General features: G+C 43.3%; 1 protein-coding gene across 1 annotated transcript in view; it reads left to right on the top strand.

Moving 5' to 3' along the window:
• Nucleotides 1-17,310, top strand: part of LOC306931498 (uncharacterized protein) — a gene marked incomplete at its 5' end in the record, with an annotated part of 108,485 nt that overhangs the window by 47,878 nt on the left and 43,297 nt on the right. Inside the window, 4 exons of the mRNA XM_079512897.1 lie at nucleotides 2,328-2,372; nucleotides 3,915-3,959; nucleotides 7,089-7,193; nucleotides 9,105-9,170. Coding sequence (XP_079369023.1) covers nucleotides 2,328-2,372; nucleotides 3,915-3,959; nucleotides 7,089-7,193; nucleotides 9,105-9,170 — 261 coding nt within the window. The remainder of the gene's footprint in view (nucleotides 1-2,327; nucleotides 2,373-3,914; nucleotides 3,960-7,088; nucleotides 7,194-9,104; nucleotides 9,171-17,310) is intronic.

Raw genomic sequence — 17,310 nt, 5'->3', positions numbered from 1 at the left:
AGTCAAACCCTAGTCAAACACAGTCAAACACAGTCAAACACAGTCAAACACAGTCAAACCCTAGTCAAACACAGTCAAACACAGTCAAACACAGTCAAACACAGTCAAACACAATCAAACACAGTCAAACACAGTCAAACACAGTCAAACCCAGTCAAACACAGTCAAACACAGTCAAACCCTAGTCAAACACAGTCAAACACAGTCAAACACAGTCAAACCCTAGTCAAACACAGTAAAACACAGTAAAACCCAGTAAAACCCAGTCAAACCCAGTCAAACACAGTCAAACCCTAGTCAAACACAGTCAAACACAGTCAAACCCAGTCAAACCCTAGTCAAACACAGTCAAACACAGTCAAACACAGTCAAACCCAGTCAAACACAGTCAAACACAATCAAACACAGTCAAACCCAGTCAAACACAGTCAAACCCAGTCAAACACAGTCAAACACAATCAAACGCAGTCAAACCCAGTCAAACACAGTCAAACACAGTCAAACCCTAGTCAAACACAGTCAAACACAGTCAAACACAGTCAAACCCTAGTCAAACACAGTCAAACACAGTCAAACACAGTCAAACACAGTCAAACACAGTCAAACACAGTCAAACCCTAGTCAAACACAGTCAAACACAGTCAAACACAGTCAAACACAGTCAAACCCTAGTCAAACACAGTCAAACACAGTCAAACACAGTCAAACACAGTCAAACACAATCAAACACAGTCAAACACAGTCAAACACAGTCAAACACAGTCAAACACAGTCAAACCCTAGTCAAACACAGTCAAACACAGTCAAACACAGTCAAACCCTAGTCAAACACAGTAAAACACAGTAAAACCCAGTAAAACCCAGTCAAACCCAGTCAAACACAGTCAAACCCTAGTCAAACACAGTCAAACACAGTCAAACCCAGTCAAACCCTAGTCAAACACAGTCAAACACAGTCAAACACAGTCAAACCCAGTCAAACACAGTCAAACACAATCAAACACAGTCAAACCCAGTCAAACACAGTCAAACCCTAGTCAAACCCTAGTCAAACAGTCAAACGCAGTCAAACCCAGTCAAACACAGTCAAACCCAGTCAAACACAGTCAAACACAGTCAAACCCTAGTCAAACACAGTCAAACCCTAGTCAAACACAGTCAAACACAGTCAAACCCTAGTCAAACCCAGTCAAACCCAGTCAAACACAGTCAAACCCAGTCAAACACAGTCAAACACAGTCAAACACAGTCAAACCCTAGTCAAACACAGTCAAACACAGTCAAACACAGTCAAACTGACTGACTGACTGACACTGACTGACACTGACTGACTGACTGACACTGACTGACTGACACTGACTGACTGACACATATGACGTAAATTCTCCATTCATTGTCAATGGCATTTAATGTTTGGGTTAAGAATCTACACTATAGCTCGCCCCTCAAAAACATACAGCCACAACTGTGATACTGTATCTTGTGCTGCAAGTCCTGTCCTGTCCTGTCCTGTCCTGTCCTGTCCTGTCCTGTCCTGTCCTGTCCTGTCCTGTCCTGTCCTGTCCTGTCCTGTCTCTGTCCTGTCCCTGCCCTGCCCTGCCCTGTCCTGTCTCTGTCCTGTCCTGTCCTGTCCTGTCCTGTCTCTGTCCTGTCCTGTCCTGTCCTGTCCCTGTCCCTGTCCCTGTCCCTGTCCTGTCCTGTCCTGTCCTGTCCTGTCCTGTCCTGTCCTGTCCTGTCCTGTCCTGTCCTGTCCTGTCCTGTCCTGTCTCTGTCCTGTCCTGTCTCTGTCCTGTCCTGTCCTGTCCCTGTCCTGTCCTGTCCTGTCCTGTCCTGTCCTGTCCTGTCCTGTCCTGTCCTGTCCTGTCCTGTCCTGTCCTGTCCTGTCCTGTCCTGTCTCTGTCCTGTCCTGTCCTGTCTCTGTCCTGTCTCTGTCCTGTCCTGTCTCTGTCCTGTCCTGTCCTGTCCTGTCCTGTCCTGTCCTGTCCTGTCCTGTCCTGTCCTGTCCTGTCCTGTCCTGTCTCTGTCCTGTCCTGTCCTGTCTCTGTCCTGTCTCTGTCCTGTCCTGTCTCTGTCCTGTCCTGTCCTGTCCTGTCCTGTCCTGTCCTGTCCTGTCCTGTCCTGTCCTGTCCTGTCCTGTCCTGTCCTGTCCTGTCTCTGTCCTGTCCTGTCCTGTCTCTGTCCTGTCTCTGTCCTGTCCTGTCTCTGTCCTGTCCTGTCCTGTCCTGTCCCTGTCCCTGTCCCTGTCCCTGTCCCTGTCCTGTCCTGTTTTAAATTACTGTAAATCTTCCTTCTGTCTAACAAGAGGCTTCTCCTCTCCTTCTCTTCAGATGAACAGGAAACGGGTGAGGACGAGGAGGAGGAGCTACAGAATGGTAACGTACAATGGTGGAAAGTATAACTAAGTATATTTACTTAAGTACAATTCTAAGGTAGTATTCCCATTTCCAATACTTTTAATTCTACTCCACTGCATCTCGGAGGCAAATACTGCACTTTTACTCCACTAAATAATAAATATTTACTCCACTACATAATAAATGTAGTGGAGTAAAACTTTAGTTATCCATTTAGTTATTGCAAAACATACATTAACCACTTCAGCCCTAAAATGCATTTCGGCCATGTGAAAATAGCCGATCTACAAGCTCACAATGCATCGCGGCGCATTGTGAGCATGTAGATCTGCTATTTTCAAAATATATTTTTTTAGACATTTGAAAACATGAAATGGGACATTCTGCATAATTAGAACTTTCTACTTTTGGTACTTAATCACACTTTGTGTGCCCACGCAAAACATTCAAAAAATCACTTTCACCTAGAAAGTCCATTCACACTTTTTATAGACTGTGGAGACACATGCTGGAACTTTTTACTTTGAAATGTTTTATAGTTTCTGAGTTATTAAATTTGAACGCCCAATGCATTCTCAATGGCAATAACACAAACTTTGTGCACCACGTATTAAAAAAAAAATCTTTTTGACATATATATATATTTTTTAAACATATATATTTTTTTTTTTCAAAGACATCCACAGACGTCTTGGGCACAGCACGTGCGGTAATACCAAAGACGTCCACAGACGTCTTGGGCACAAAATGTGTACATTTTGAATTAGAATTTGACTTGTAACGTTGAGTATTTCTATACACTGCCGTATCGATGCTTTTATACTCGAGTACAAACTGTGAGTATACCTTTCCCACCACAGTGGACCACTGGCAGATGTTCTGAGCCCTCTAGCCGTATGCAGTCCTCCTTGATGTCAATTGTCACTGGAAATGGAATTTCACACCGAGCTCCATTTCAGTCTGTCAGCTGTTGCGCCGCCACTCTTGCAAAACAAAAAAAAAAAACAGCTTCTCTTATCGCACGAGCACAGAACTGAGAAATCCCTCAATTATGTATAGCTTCGGAAGTCACTTTTTGTCTCTGTCTTTTTCTTACTTTACTTTATTTATTTATTTTGGGGGGGGGGACTTAACCCATTTTGGGCGGGAACCCCTTTTGGTGTTAGCATTATGTTATGCTTTAGCTATTGAAAAATAGCAGATCTACAAGCTTGTAGGTCTGCTATTTTTGAAAAATCGAAGAACCACTGACATAGAAACATAGCTTTTTCAGAAAACTGTCAGGATGTAGAAGACATTTTTAGAATCTGATCTCAGGTCAAAATGGGTTAATTTATGCATGTCTTTGTGGTTCCATTGCTCTCTCGTGACACAGTGCACGGTGGAGACAAAGCCGCGACAGAGAGAGAGACAATGAAAAAGGCTGTTGGGAGATGATGATGATATCAGGGAAGCAGAGTCACTTCATCTCCAGCCACGTGAAAACTGGGCTGTTTCTCTTTCTCTCTCTTGGCTGAAAGCAAACCCTCTCTTTGCCATTTTCTTTATTATTTCTTTTAGAAGCTGCTGAGAGTGGCGACGTGGAGATGGAGAGTCAGAACCCAGGTACTGTATACAGCTGCAGTCCATTTCAGTCTGCCTGCTTTTGTAGGGGGCTCTCAGCGGGTCGGGGACATGGAGGAGACATCATGTCCTTGTTGTCAGAGTGTGTGTATAGAATAGATCACCACCACCACTCGTTCACACAACTCGCACCAACAGGGACAGCATGTACTACATTTATCAGACTCTTTGTTGCCGGGGGAGTGGGGTTGTACTCCCTTGGTCTAACTACCTAAAAAGCCCTATATTTGTAGTAAAAGAAAAAATAATAATAATCGAATTCCGATCCGGACTACCTTTGCTTCGTAACACTCCCTGTCTCTCTCTTCCTTCCCGTCTGTCTATTCCACTGGTACTATCAATAAAGGCGCCCCAAAAATATATTTAGAAACATATAGTCTTATATACCCGAGGCGGGGTTGGCGAAAGGGCCTTTCTGTGTGGAGTCACAAAAAACATGCAGTAATCCTGGTCTCTAAACTGCCTCCCCCTGGCCAGCCGGGGCGCCTGATGGAGGGGAAAGGAACCGGTCGGAATAATGTGTTCCTTCCACGCGCTACGTCCAACCAGGGAACCCCCCCCCCCCCCCTGTCAGGTGTAAAGGAGCGACTTGGACACTCAGGCATGAAGGAAGCATGAGTTCAAGTCCGTTGCTTTCCCCCATGTCCCCCATATATGGGGACTAGGTTGGCGGAGGGTGTGTAGAGCCCAGGATCACATTAGATAATTGACACAGGGGTGAAAAATGGGTTACAAAATCGTGGGATAAAAAAAATTAGAAGTTAGAATAGAAACATAGTCTTTTGCCACTTTAGCCAGTTTAGAGTGCTCACCAATGCATGCTAATATATGGTAGCCTAATACAGTGCCATCTTGAAATCACATTTCACTGAGCAGCATGCTGGCTGGGTTGGAGGACGTCTCTACTGAATGTAACGTTTGTCATGCGTTTATATCGTATGGTTTGACAGACTAATCTGTCTCTGTCTCTGCTCTCTCTCTCTTTCTCCATCACAAGCCCAATGACGCACGCACGCACGCACGCACGCACGCACGCACACAGAAGTGAGGTCTCATTCCTGAAACTATGCTGCCATGGTCTGTCACCTTCAGATATACTGTAGCAGTGTGTACATCTACATGCTATTACTCTTCAGTTTCATGTAGAATTGAATGTCAACTTGTTGAGCTGTGATGTCAATGACATCACAGGGCATTGCTTCCTCACGCAAAGGCAGAAAAGGAAAAACTCAGATTTGATTGACTGCATTGGTGATACAAACATAATTGACCCAAGGAATTAACAGTGAATGACAGAAATCTGTTCAGAATTATAATATGCAGAATCTAACAGTACTGACATTGGAGCTGTGACGGATGCAAACAGACTGGAATGTGTAACATCATGTTTAGTCCCAGTGACGACAGCATGCCTTTTAAGCATTATGTTATGCTTTAGCTATTGAAAAATAGCAGATCTACAAGCTCATAGCGCGCCACCGAGTGGCGCGCTACGAGCTTGTAGGTCTGCTATTTTTGAAAAATCGAAGAACGACTGACATAGAAACATAGCTTTGTCAGAAAACTGTCAGGATGTAGAAGACATTTTTAGAATCTGATCTCAGGTCAGAATGGGTTAATATTAACACACAACCGCACAACAGCTAGTGATGTTCACATGCCCCAGACAGACAGAAAGATTGAACGGAGGTAGTAAGTAAGGCATGCCTCCTGGTAGAGATTTGCTCTCTCTAGTGTCGCGTATTGAGTTGGGTTGTGCAGAACCCACAGTTCATACCGTGCATGCGGGTGCACGCACATGTGTGTGCGTGTGCATGTGCGTGCGCGTGCACGTGCACGTGTGCGTGTGTGTGTGTGTTTGTGCGAATGTGTTTTAGCCTGCAACCATTAGCTTAGAGTGAGAGCCATTTCTCTAAATTCTCCTTTTTTTTCCTGCTGCGCAGCTGAAATATAATTAAGATTCTACATTTGCATACTGGCAGCGGGCTGCTGCACGTCGACTCCCTGTTTGTGTTTTATTCAAATCCCATCCCAATGACAGAGATTTGACAGATACAGCTTTCAGCCTCTCTGAACATGAATTTTGTAGATATTCAAAGGGAGAGTTAAAGCAAATGGTGCCATGGGATGTTGGCAGAGGCCCGAGATATGTAATTATGCTCTTGAGAGACAAACGGAGAGGCTGTTTCAGCTAGGTATACCCACGGCTTCAAAACAGCACCTGCTACCTCATCCAACCCAAAATGAGTCCGTTCCATCGTTCTCTATCTGTGTGTGTGCGTGCGTGCGTGCGTGCGTGCGTGCGTGCGTGCGTGCGTGCGTGCATGCGTGCGTGGGTATGTGCGTGCGTATATTCATACATTGTGTGTACTGCATGTCGGTGTTTGTTTTAACCCATTTTGACCTGAGATCAGATTCTAAAAATGTCTTCTAAATCCTGACAGTTTTCTGAAAAAGCTATGTTTCTATGACAGTCGTTCTTCGATTTGTCAAAAATAGCAGACCTACAAGCTCGTAGCGCGCCACTTGGTGGCGCGATAAAACCTTGGCAATACGCTATCGAGGGATTAATTAATGCTGGCGCGAATTGAGTTAAAACAGGACTTTACTTTTAATGGACCCTTGCAACTTTTGTTTAAGTGAAGCAGTACTTTGTCCACTGCTTTACTGGAACTTGTAGCTTGTAGATCTGCTATTTTTCAATAGCTAAAGCATAACGTAATGCTAACACCAAAAGGGGTTCCCGCCCAGAATGGGTTAATTATCACAAATGAGAACGGGACCACAGATCAGTGTACGGCTATAGTCGTGTACTGTATGTAAAGTGTATTATTGTGTGTAAGAACTAGCACGCCTTTCTCTATAGACCATTTAAGTCTGTTTTTCCTAATGTTCTTCCTGCCTAGACACACTTGGAATGGGAATAGAGCAGGCAACCCATTAGTCTGAAGGATCTCTGGGCAATTTTCTGCCAGTATACTAATCGAGTCTGGCCTTGTTTCCTGCCTTTTGTTGCAAGCGCAATGTTTACGCTTTAACTGTGACTTTGAATTCGCCCTTCAGAGCTTACCTGTATTTCTTTTTTGTATTCCACTGTTGGCTTACCTCCAGATGAAGATTCAGGCCATGATGATCCCAACGACCTAAAGGAGAAAGATATAAATGAAAACGAAGATGACGCCATCGCCGACAAAGACAAAAAGGACGAAGACAAAGGTTTGTGCGAGAGGCCGTGCGCCATGCAAGTGTTTCATCATTTGATGTGTGTGTGTGTACCTGCACACATGAGGAGGCTGTGTTTCATCACTTCATGTATAAAACTGTGCAATACTCAAATGCTTATACTTGAGTAAAAGTGAAAATACTGCAATATAGAAATACTCCATTACAAGTAAAAGTCAGGGATTCAAAATGTACTTGAGTAAAAGTACAAAAGTGTTCGCACCGAAATATACTTAAAGTACCAAAAGTACAAGTACAGAATGTCTCGTTTCAAGTTTTCTAATGTATAAAACTCATTTGAAAATAGCAGATCTACAAGCTTGTAGATCGGCTATTTTCAAATGGCCAAAATATATATAGGGCAGAAGTGGTTACTGTATGTTTTGTAATAATAATCATCTAATCTACAAAGTAACTAGTATAGTAACTAAAGCTTTCAAATAATTGTAGTGTAGTAAAAGTGCAATAGGCCATTTGCCTCTGAGATGTAAGGCCTGACTTACACCTTTACAACAGATTGATGTATAGCTGATGCATGAGACTTATTGACTGATGCAAGCTCACAATGCATTTCCAATGGGAGTCACATGGTTTGACACAACATTTGTGTTGTATGAGGGGGAGGGGGGCAGTCGAAACACAGCCGAAAGCCGTACAACACAAATGTTGTGTCAAACCATGTGACTTCCATTGGAAATGCATTGGGGCAAGATGTAAACAAACCCTTTCATACATCTAGCATGCATCAATGTTGTATGCTAGATGCGAAGGTGTGAGTCGCCCCTAATGGAGTAGAAGTAAAAGTACTGGAAATTGGAAATACTCAAGTAAAGTACAAATACCTCAAGATTGTACCTAAGTACAGTAGTTAAGTAAATGTACTTCCCACCACTGTGTAGCCTCACATGAGAAGGTGGAGAGACTGCCAGTGTTGTTTTCGTCGACTAAAACTAAGACGAAAAATGTTCGTCGACTACCTTTATTTCACTGACGAAAACTAAACTGAAACTAAATGTAAACTAAGCCATGATGACTAAAACTAGGACTAAATATACTGACAATTTCGTCGACAAATAAAAACTAGACTAAAATATTAGGACTAGTGCATGGACAAGAGATCCAGTATAAGTCATTTTACAATTAGTTGCATACTGAAAAAAAGCCGATCTACAAGCGCGACCCGTTGTGAGCTTGTAGATCGGCTATTTTCAGCAAGTGCAAAATCAGTCATTACGACGGCATCAAGGCCCGCCAAAATACATTTTAGTCGACTAAATCAAACTGTCGATTTAGTCGACTAAAATCTTAGGACATTTAGTCGACTAAAACTAGACTAAACACTAACACATTCCGGGTGACTAAAATGTGACTAAAACTATGACTAAATGACTAAAACTAAAATCAAAATTTGCAGCCAAAAACAACACAGCTCTCTACCCGGTCCACCAAAGAGAGATCTGTTACCTCACAGATGGGAATGTGGGAAGGAGAAGAATCAAAGACCCAGTGCACGTAGCTGTTGGAAATCACTTTGCTTAATCTACAATGGAAGTAGTGGATTAGGGCTTTTATACTATATATAGGCCAATTGGAATAGTTTGTGTAATTGTGGATTTGCAGGGAAACAGTGCCGTAAACCCCATGATTTGGATGTGAGGGTCTATACGTCTATGTGTGTGTGTGCGTGCGTGCGTGCGTGCGTGCGTGCGTGCGTCTATGTGTGCGTGCGTGCGTGCGTGCGTGTGTGTGTGCGTGCGTGCGTGCGTGCGTGCGTGCGTGCGTGCGTGCGTGCGTGCGTGCGTGCGTGCGTGCGTGCGTGCGTGCGTGCGTGCGTGAAAGCACAGTACGGTATAATGTAAGAAAAGTAGAAAACACACCAGGATTTGTTGTTTGTGTCTCAAGCAGAGCCAGAACACCAAGCTGAGGAGGCGAAGGAAGAGGACACAGGACAGTGCACTCAGGAAATGGAGGGTAAGTCACTCCGCTCCCTAAAAAAACCACAAAGCCAGGAAACCACAAACCATCAACACCCTCAACCATCAACCATCAACCATCAACCACAAACCACAAAACCACAAAGCATCACTCCTAAAAAACATCCAAACTAAAGACCAATTATTTGTTTACAAACATTGAGACTGGTCGCACGTACGGGTGACTGTTTCATGTAATCAATTCCCAACAGATCTCCAAACCTGTTGTTTTGGGGAGCGCATGGTTTCAATTCATTCAACCTCTCTTGTGTGTTGGCTAGTGAGGTGCTGGTGCACCCATAGGAGACATTTGTGACTAAATTTGACTGAGGGACTGCCATTGGAATTTTTTTAATTTTTGTTTTTTAATGTCATATGAAAGCAGGGAATCAAATTGACATATTGGTTGTTCAGTTTGACCCACCAGTTTTGGAGATGTGGCTTATAGAGTAATGTCTTGCAGAAAACAGCGACTTGAGAAAACAGGCTTGAAAGGTTCACTTCTGTGGTCGCTAACATGACACCTAGCTACATTTTTAAGCATTTATTTCATATTTATGTCAATTTCAGCTCTGACACATATTTCAGACATGCTCTAGTATGTGAAGAGTCTGCCTGTGCTATTAACTCATTTAAAAAAATAAAAAAAAAGGTTTTTTCTCCTCTGGTGAAAAGCTGGAATTTGCGCGATGGCAGTCTCTCAGTCAAATCTGGTCACATTTATACTTCAAAGCCCAACAGTATTGCACGCAGAGAACAGCTGATATACAAGCTCACATCGTGTCGCGGATGCCACTGTTGTGAGCGTAGAGGTCTGTGTGCGCGACACCATCACGGGACGAAGCATAAATTATACTGCAGCCGTGCACAAATAGGCTCCGCTGCCGTGATCATGAGCGCACCTCCCGTTCTTATGACAGCGACTGGAGGTGTGGTTTTGAGGACAACTGATTTGAATTGCTATTATTGTTTCACACACAACAGAAACCAATGGATTATATATTTCAAGAGTGAGAGAATGCAATACAAATCCTTATCATTCTTCCTCCACACTGGGAGAAAAACAGCATCTGGAAAGTGTGATGGGGCATTTTTTACACGTGACTTGCAGTTAGAACTTTTCCATTGCATCGTATGAGAGGTGGTGTTCTTGTGCTGCCGGCCTGGGCGCGCATGCTGGTGCTTATCAGTGTGACGTCGTCTGATAAGGCATCTATATAGGCTTGGTACCTTTTTGCAGCAATGCCTGCAGTATAGTCTGACAAAACAGCATGAACCTGTTGTATATAAGAACCTGTTACAGGTTTCTGGTAGACCACATGGGATGTCTTATTTACCACAATTTTATGGCGACTCAATCATGCTGTCGCCGATCTAATCGTATATCTCTTGGAGGTGTGCCGGGGCACAAAGCTTGACCCCCTGAAGCCACCCTGTCTCCTGCCTCAGCTTGAACCCCGAAGCCACCCTGTCTCCTGCCTCTGAAGCCACCCTGTCTCCTGCCTCTGGGCACAAAGCTTGACCCCCTGAAGCCACCCTGTCTCCTGCCTCTGGGCACAAAGCTTGAACCCCCGAAGCCACCCTGTCTCCTGCCTCTGCAGAAAGCTTGAACCCCCGAAGCCACCCTGTCTCCTGCCTCTGCAGAAAGTGCTGAAGTCTCCCCGTCATTCTCCTCCTCCTCGCCTCCATTTCGTTCTCACATTGACTGACATTCAATTAATTTAGGCCAAGAGTGACTGCAGCCTTTGGAATCGATCTATCTGAGATAGCCCCCTCTCTCCTGTCGTGCTGTCTGAATAGCCCCCTCTCTCCTGTCCTGCTGTCTGAATAGGCATCTATCTGAGATAGCCCCCTCTCTCCTGTCCTGCTGTCTGAATAGGCATCTATCTGAGATAGCCCCCTCTCTCCTGTCCTGCTGTCTGAATAGGCATCGGCTCGAGTCTCTCCATCACGGGGGAAGCTTCGACTTCCCTGCTTGCCTGTTGATTGCCTGTGTCTTGCATGGCCACGCCTGGCGTGGCGTCCGTCTCTGTCTTTGGGGTTATCGGTGATTGTTGGAGGTCGGAGTGTCGTGTAGCGAACGGGCTCTCATTCCAGATGGCAGATTGTGTTCGGTGAGGACAGATAGGGGCCTGCCTGGCACACAGTGTGTTCGGTGAGGACAGATAGGGGCCTGCCTGGCACGAGGTTAAAGTTCTGCATTCGCATTGAGAGGTGGAATAACGCACCCCGAGTACATTTACAATTACTGCTCCAAAAGCACCATTTTTTCAGGTGCTGCTATTTCAATTTTGTGACACTTGTGACACACACCACTACATGAAGCACCTTCAACATGTAACTTCTTACAGGTTCCAATTAGCCAGGGAGCCACAGGCCCAAAGGATTAACCTGTGATGTCATGCTGTACTTTTTATTTGTGTTTTCTCTATTCACTTGGTCATTAAGGTCCACAGAATGAGAGGCCTGCTCTGGTCATTAAGGTCCACAGAATGAGAGGTCTGCTCTGGTCATTAAGGTCCACAGAATGAGAGGCCTGCTCTGGTCATTAAGGTCCACAGAATGAGAGGTCTGCTCTGCTGGAAACATTGCGAAAAGCAGTTATGGCCATTTTTGTATACCACACGATGGACAAACAATAAGGTAACATTTCATCATGCTTTAAGTAGCATGTGACAATTGTGACGTCAAACTAGGGGGTTTTCATGATTCTGAATCCATTCCAAGCATTAGTTTAGCACGAAAAACACTCCTTGGGCTAAATTTGGCCATAGCCACTTGTGTGCTGACCTCATCACATTTGTGCTGACCTATCATCACATTTGTGATGACGTCTAGGGCTGTTTTTAGGCCAAGGAGTGTTTTTCGTGCAAAACTAATGCTTGGAATGGATTCAGAATCCTGAAAACCCCCTAGTTTGACATGTCACAATTGTCAAATGCTACTTAAAGCATGATGAAATTTGGGAAATTTTGCCTTATATTGGTTGTCTATGCCATAGACAACCAATATAGGAAAATGTTTTTTGTAGACTCTATGGTGTGGTATACAAAAACCATTTTCCAGCAGAGCAGGCCTCTCATTCTGTGGACCTTAATGACCAGAGCAGGCCTCTCATTCTGTGGACCTTAGTGACCAGAGCAGGCCTCTCATTCTGTGGACCTTAATGACCAGAGCAGGACTCTCATTCTGTGGACCTTAATGACCAGAGCAGGCCTCTCATTCTGTGGACCTTAATGACCAGAGCAGGCCTCTCATTCTGTGGACCTTAGTGACCAGAGCAGGCCTCTCATTCTGTGGACCTTAATGACCAGAGCAGGACTCTCATTCTGTGGACCTTAATGACCAGAGCAGGCCTCTCATTCTGTGGACCTTAGTGACCAAGTGAATAGAAAAAACACAAATAAAAAGTACGGCATGACATCACAGGTCCTGTCCTCCTCGGCTACAATGTTCCAAAACCTTGAAAGGGAGCACTCTTCAGAAATAATACCTTGTTGTACGAGTTGTACAAAAGGTGAAAATAACCCCACTACAAGCTGCACAACACATTGCGATTGGAATGTATTGATACTTTTTCTTTTACAATTTCTGCCTAACATGCCCAAAATCGGGACACCAGGTTGAAAGTGGTGAAGTACATTTTTTCAGCAAATAAGTCTGCACTTAAAACAGGACTTTACTTTTAATGGAGCCTTGCAACTTTTGTTTAAGTGAAGCAGTACTTTGTCCACTGCTTTACTGGGACTCTGCAAGTCATTTTTTTGTAAGTCAGTCTGCAGCACAAGCTGTGTATTATGGCTAATCTCAGGAGGAGACCGAATGGCTCCCAAGCTCTCTTATTAAACATAATAGCTGTAATCATGCAGGAGGGGGCATATGGCTGTAGAGCTTACTAGCTACACTGAAAGGACTAATCAAATGGCATAGACCTTCAGACTGGTCTGAATGACCCAAAGGTTGCTCAATAATAATGCTGCCAGTGAAGACAGTGTGCGGGATTCCATTTGTTTCTACTTTCTAGTACTTGCATACAGACTTTTTTCTTCTATAGGTCATCTGAAAATGAAATGAAAAATTGCAAAGATTATTCAAAATCTTCCAAACAATTTTTCAAAACAATTCAAAAACAGCAGATTTATTAGTTGTACTTAGTTACTAATTAAGCACATTTACTTAAGTACTGTACTTAAGGATAATTTTGAGGTATTTGTACCATTGTTCCATTTGCCAGTACTTCTACTCCACTACATCTCATGAGGCAAATATAGTACAGTGGCTCTTCAGGGCAGAGAAAATATTATGTGTTTGCAAAGCTCTCTCTTTGTTACAAAATGTACAGCTTTCATGAAACACAAAGCGCAATCAAACAATAGAATCCCATCCCCCCTGCAGTATAACCACTAACCACCAGGGGACAGGGTTGGGGTCATGGAACCCATGTTGAATGAACACCTACAGTATGCAATTTAGTGCTTGCTGTGTTTTTGTTGTTTTGAATGTTATGTTATCTATGCTTCTGTTTGTTGGAAGCCAAACATACGTTTTGTACCTGTACACAAGATGTAACACGCACGCACGCACGCACACACACACACACACACACACACACACACACACACACACACACACACACACACACACACACACACACACACACACACACACGTTGCTATGTTGGTGTTGGTGAGCAGGTATTTACTAGGTTAAAGACACGCTGGGTCCTCGTTCAGAGCTCTATGAGAGCCTGAGAGGAAATGATAGCTCAAACAACTCGAGGGGCAGATAAATAACAAGACTTTTCACCGAGGGAATACCTGGAGGCTGCAAGGATGGGTTGTAATGAGCATCTGCCAGGATATTGTTTGACTGTTGTTTCCGTGACCGCTAAACCCCTTATCCCTAAACTTCTTTGCCTTTTTTTTTTTGTTTACTATTTTGAAAAACATTTTTTAATAGTTCAACTAGCCAATCTACATTGACACGTTGTGAGCTTGTAGACTGGCTATTTTAACTATTCAAAAATGTTTTGCAAAATAGTAAAAACAAAAAAGGCAAAGAGGTTTAGGGATAAGGGGTTTAGCGGTGACGAAAATGGAGCCCATACTTTATAACAGGGATGGGCAACTTTGACCATGGAGAGGGCCACTATATTTCCACACTCACTCCAGAGGGGCCACATTGCATATTACTGTTGTAGCAAAAATAGCCGATCTACAAGCTCAAAGCGCGCCGCGATGCGACGCGTTTTGAGCTTTTATAGATCAGCTATTTTTGCTATTATTTGTATTGAAATCCTGAATATTTGTTTTGCTATTTTTGAATTTCAAATGCCTTTAATTATAGTTATGTTAACTTTATGAATTAAATACAAATACATTGGACATAAAAAAAAGACAATTAATACTACTCATTAAGCTACTAATTTAGACGCGGGTCATTTGCAAAACAATAATATATCAGTATTTCTTATATTAACCTGAGGGCCTCATTAAGTGAAGATGGGGGCCGCATGTGGCCCCTGGGCCGCCAGTTGCCCATGTATGCTGTATAACTTTACTGTATACAGTAACTTTACTGTATACAGTAAGTGCAGAATAAAATCACTGGCGCTAATTTAACTCCAAAGGCAGACCTTTACCTCTATTAATCACTTAAAGGGGCATTCCACTCATTTTCAACATTTTACTATGTCATTAATATACCTTAGAGCTGTTGTGTGGAAATAATAAAAAAGTCCCCCCATTCTGTGTTTCCTAGAACTAAGTATCAAAAAAATCATTAACATGGTGAAACACATCTTGATGACATCATCAAGATGTGTTTCACCATGTTAATGATTTTTTTCAGATCTCCAGTTCTAGGAAACACAGAATGGGGGGACTTTTTTATTATTTCCACACAACAGCTCTAAGGTATATTAATGACATAGTAAAATGTTGAAAATGAGTGGAATGCCCCTTTAAGCCCCATATATATAGACAAATGTAACGTTGTAAAGCTGTTAGGTGGTGTAAGTGATATTTGTCTCCACCAGGCCGAAGGCTTGGGGAGAGAGTATGTTTTGCACTCCGTCCGTGTGTGTGTGTGTGTGTGTGTGTGTGTGTGTGTGTGTGTGTGTGTGTGTGCGCGTCCGTCCTTCCTTCCGTCCGTCTGTTACCAGCTAATCTCGGGCACCGTTAACCCGGTCGATGCCAAACTTTGCACACACACTCCCTGGATGCCAACGATGAACCTCTGCCCCACATTTTCCAGAACGGCCTGTTATAGCGCCACCATGAGGCAGCTTTTCACATGTTTTACCTAAAACTGCACCGATCTGCGTGAAACGCTGCATGCACACTCCCTAGAGGCCAAGGACAAATCTTTGACCTGCATTTTCCGCATCTGCCTTTTATAGCGCCACCAGGAGGCCGACTTTTGTAAAACACATTTTTTGATATTACTCCTCCAGATTCTGTCCAAAAATCTCACAAATCGTTACACAGTATCTCTATGGTCATGTGCTCAAGTCGGATCTGTCCGATATTTCATATTCCATCCTAATTGGCTATAATTGGCTTTCACAGTTTGCAAGATTGCCCCGTTTTGAACAAAAGCCTCAAATCATGAACGCAGCATGCAATTTACGTGAAATCTTTCACACATTTTCTTACTAGGCTGAGGAACCCTTTTCACATTGGCCTGTTATAGCGCCACCAACAGGTTGATTTTTGCAAAACACATTTTTGGAACAAAATGCCTCAAATCATCCAATTGCCATTAAAGGCGTATGAAGAAATGGCACCCTTTTCACATTGGCCTATTATAGTGCCACCAGGCACTCTGAATTTCCTCAACAAAATGAAGAAAATTGTTGCAAAAAACTAACAAACTTTTTTGTTTGTTAGTTTTTTGCAACAATTTTCTTCATTTTGTTGAGGAAATGTTTATATTACTCCTAAACATTTGCCAACAAGCGCCTTGGATAAAGGCGCTATATAAATGCACCATTTACCATTTACCAAAAATAATGGCCAAACATCTCACACAGTCCTATCCTCCTGGTGGAGACCTGTGCCCAGAAGGGCACTTTTTCTAGTTTATTCTATATTCCCATAGTAGTTATTGCTATATTGTGATTATTTCCCCCCAGGTCTGGATACCTATATTGTATCCAATGCAGGAGAGAGAGAAGCACACACAAATAATGTATGAACTTCAATTGTACAGTGTTTTGTTTCATCATGGATTTTATCATCACTTTGTCCTGCAGTTCTAGTGTTTGCATGAGACGTGTCGACGAGTCGCTCCTTCTGTATTATCCTCAACGTTGTCCCAAACCCTTACCGTTAAGGAAATGGAACTACATTTCCCAGAAAATAGCGAAAATAACAGATCTAAGTAGACTACAGACTGCAACCACAACACACCGCGATGCCGCTGTGAGCTTGTACATCGGCTATTTTCACAGCTTTTTGCTTGGCACTCCAGTACGACGAAGTATAGGGCCTTTAACCTATTTTGGGCGGGAACCCCTTTTGGTGTTTTAAACAACATTATAATTTAGCTATTGAAAAATAGCAGATCTACAAGCTCATAGCGCGCCACCGAGTGGCGCGCTACGAGCTTGTAGGTCTGCTATTTTTTGAAAAATCGTGAAAATGTGGCACAAATCTTTGAATATCTTATATTCTTTCAGAGCGAACGTTTTTAACTCAAATATTTGCTTCTGAGAGGTTCCTGGAACAACATATTTTCAGATGCTGGGTCGGTGGCCAATTACATATCATTTCTGGGGTCCTTGACATGAAAGCTCATAGCGCGCCACCGAGCTTGTAGGTCTGCTATTTTTTGAAAAATCGTGAAAATATTTATTTCAGAAAACTGGAGGATTTAGAAGATTTTTTTTAAAATTTCGAGGTCAGGCCTACATGGGTTAATTAATACGAGACGGGGAAAAAAAAGTTGAAGTATGAAGATAGAAGGTTTCTGCCCCGATGGCGACGACACTCACCAAACAGCTTGTGCGTTCACACGTCGCTTCTGTCACGCCTACTTTCACACTGCGTTTCTCTCACATAATGGCAATATATCTCACATGCTGTTACCCCCCCCCCCCCCCCCCCCCCCCCGCGCTGTTACCCGTGAGCATCACA

The sequence above is a fragment of the Electrona antarctica genome (assembly GCF_951216825.1).
Source record: "Electrona antarctica genome assembly, chromosome: 10".
Taxonomy (NCBI): Eukaryota; Metazoa; Chordata; class Actinopteri; order Myctophiformes; family Myctophidae; genus Electrona; species Electrona antarctica.
This window is presented reverse-complemented; position numbering and strand designations above follow the sequence as displayed.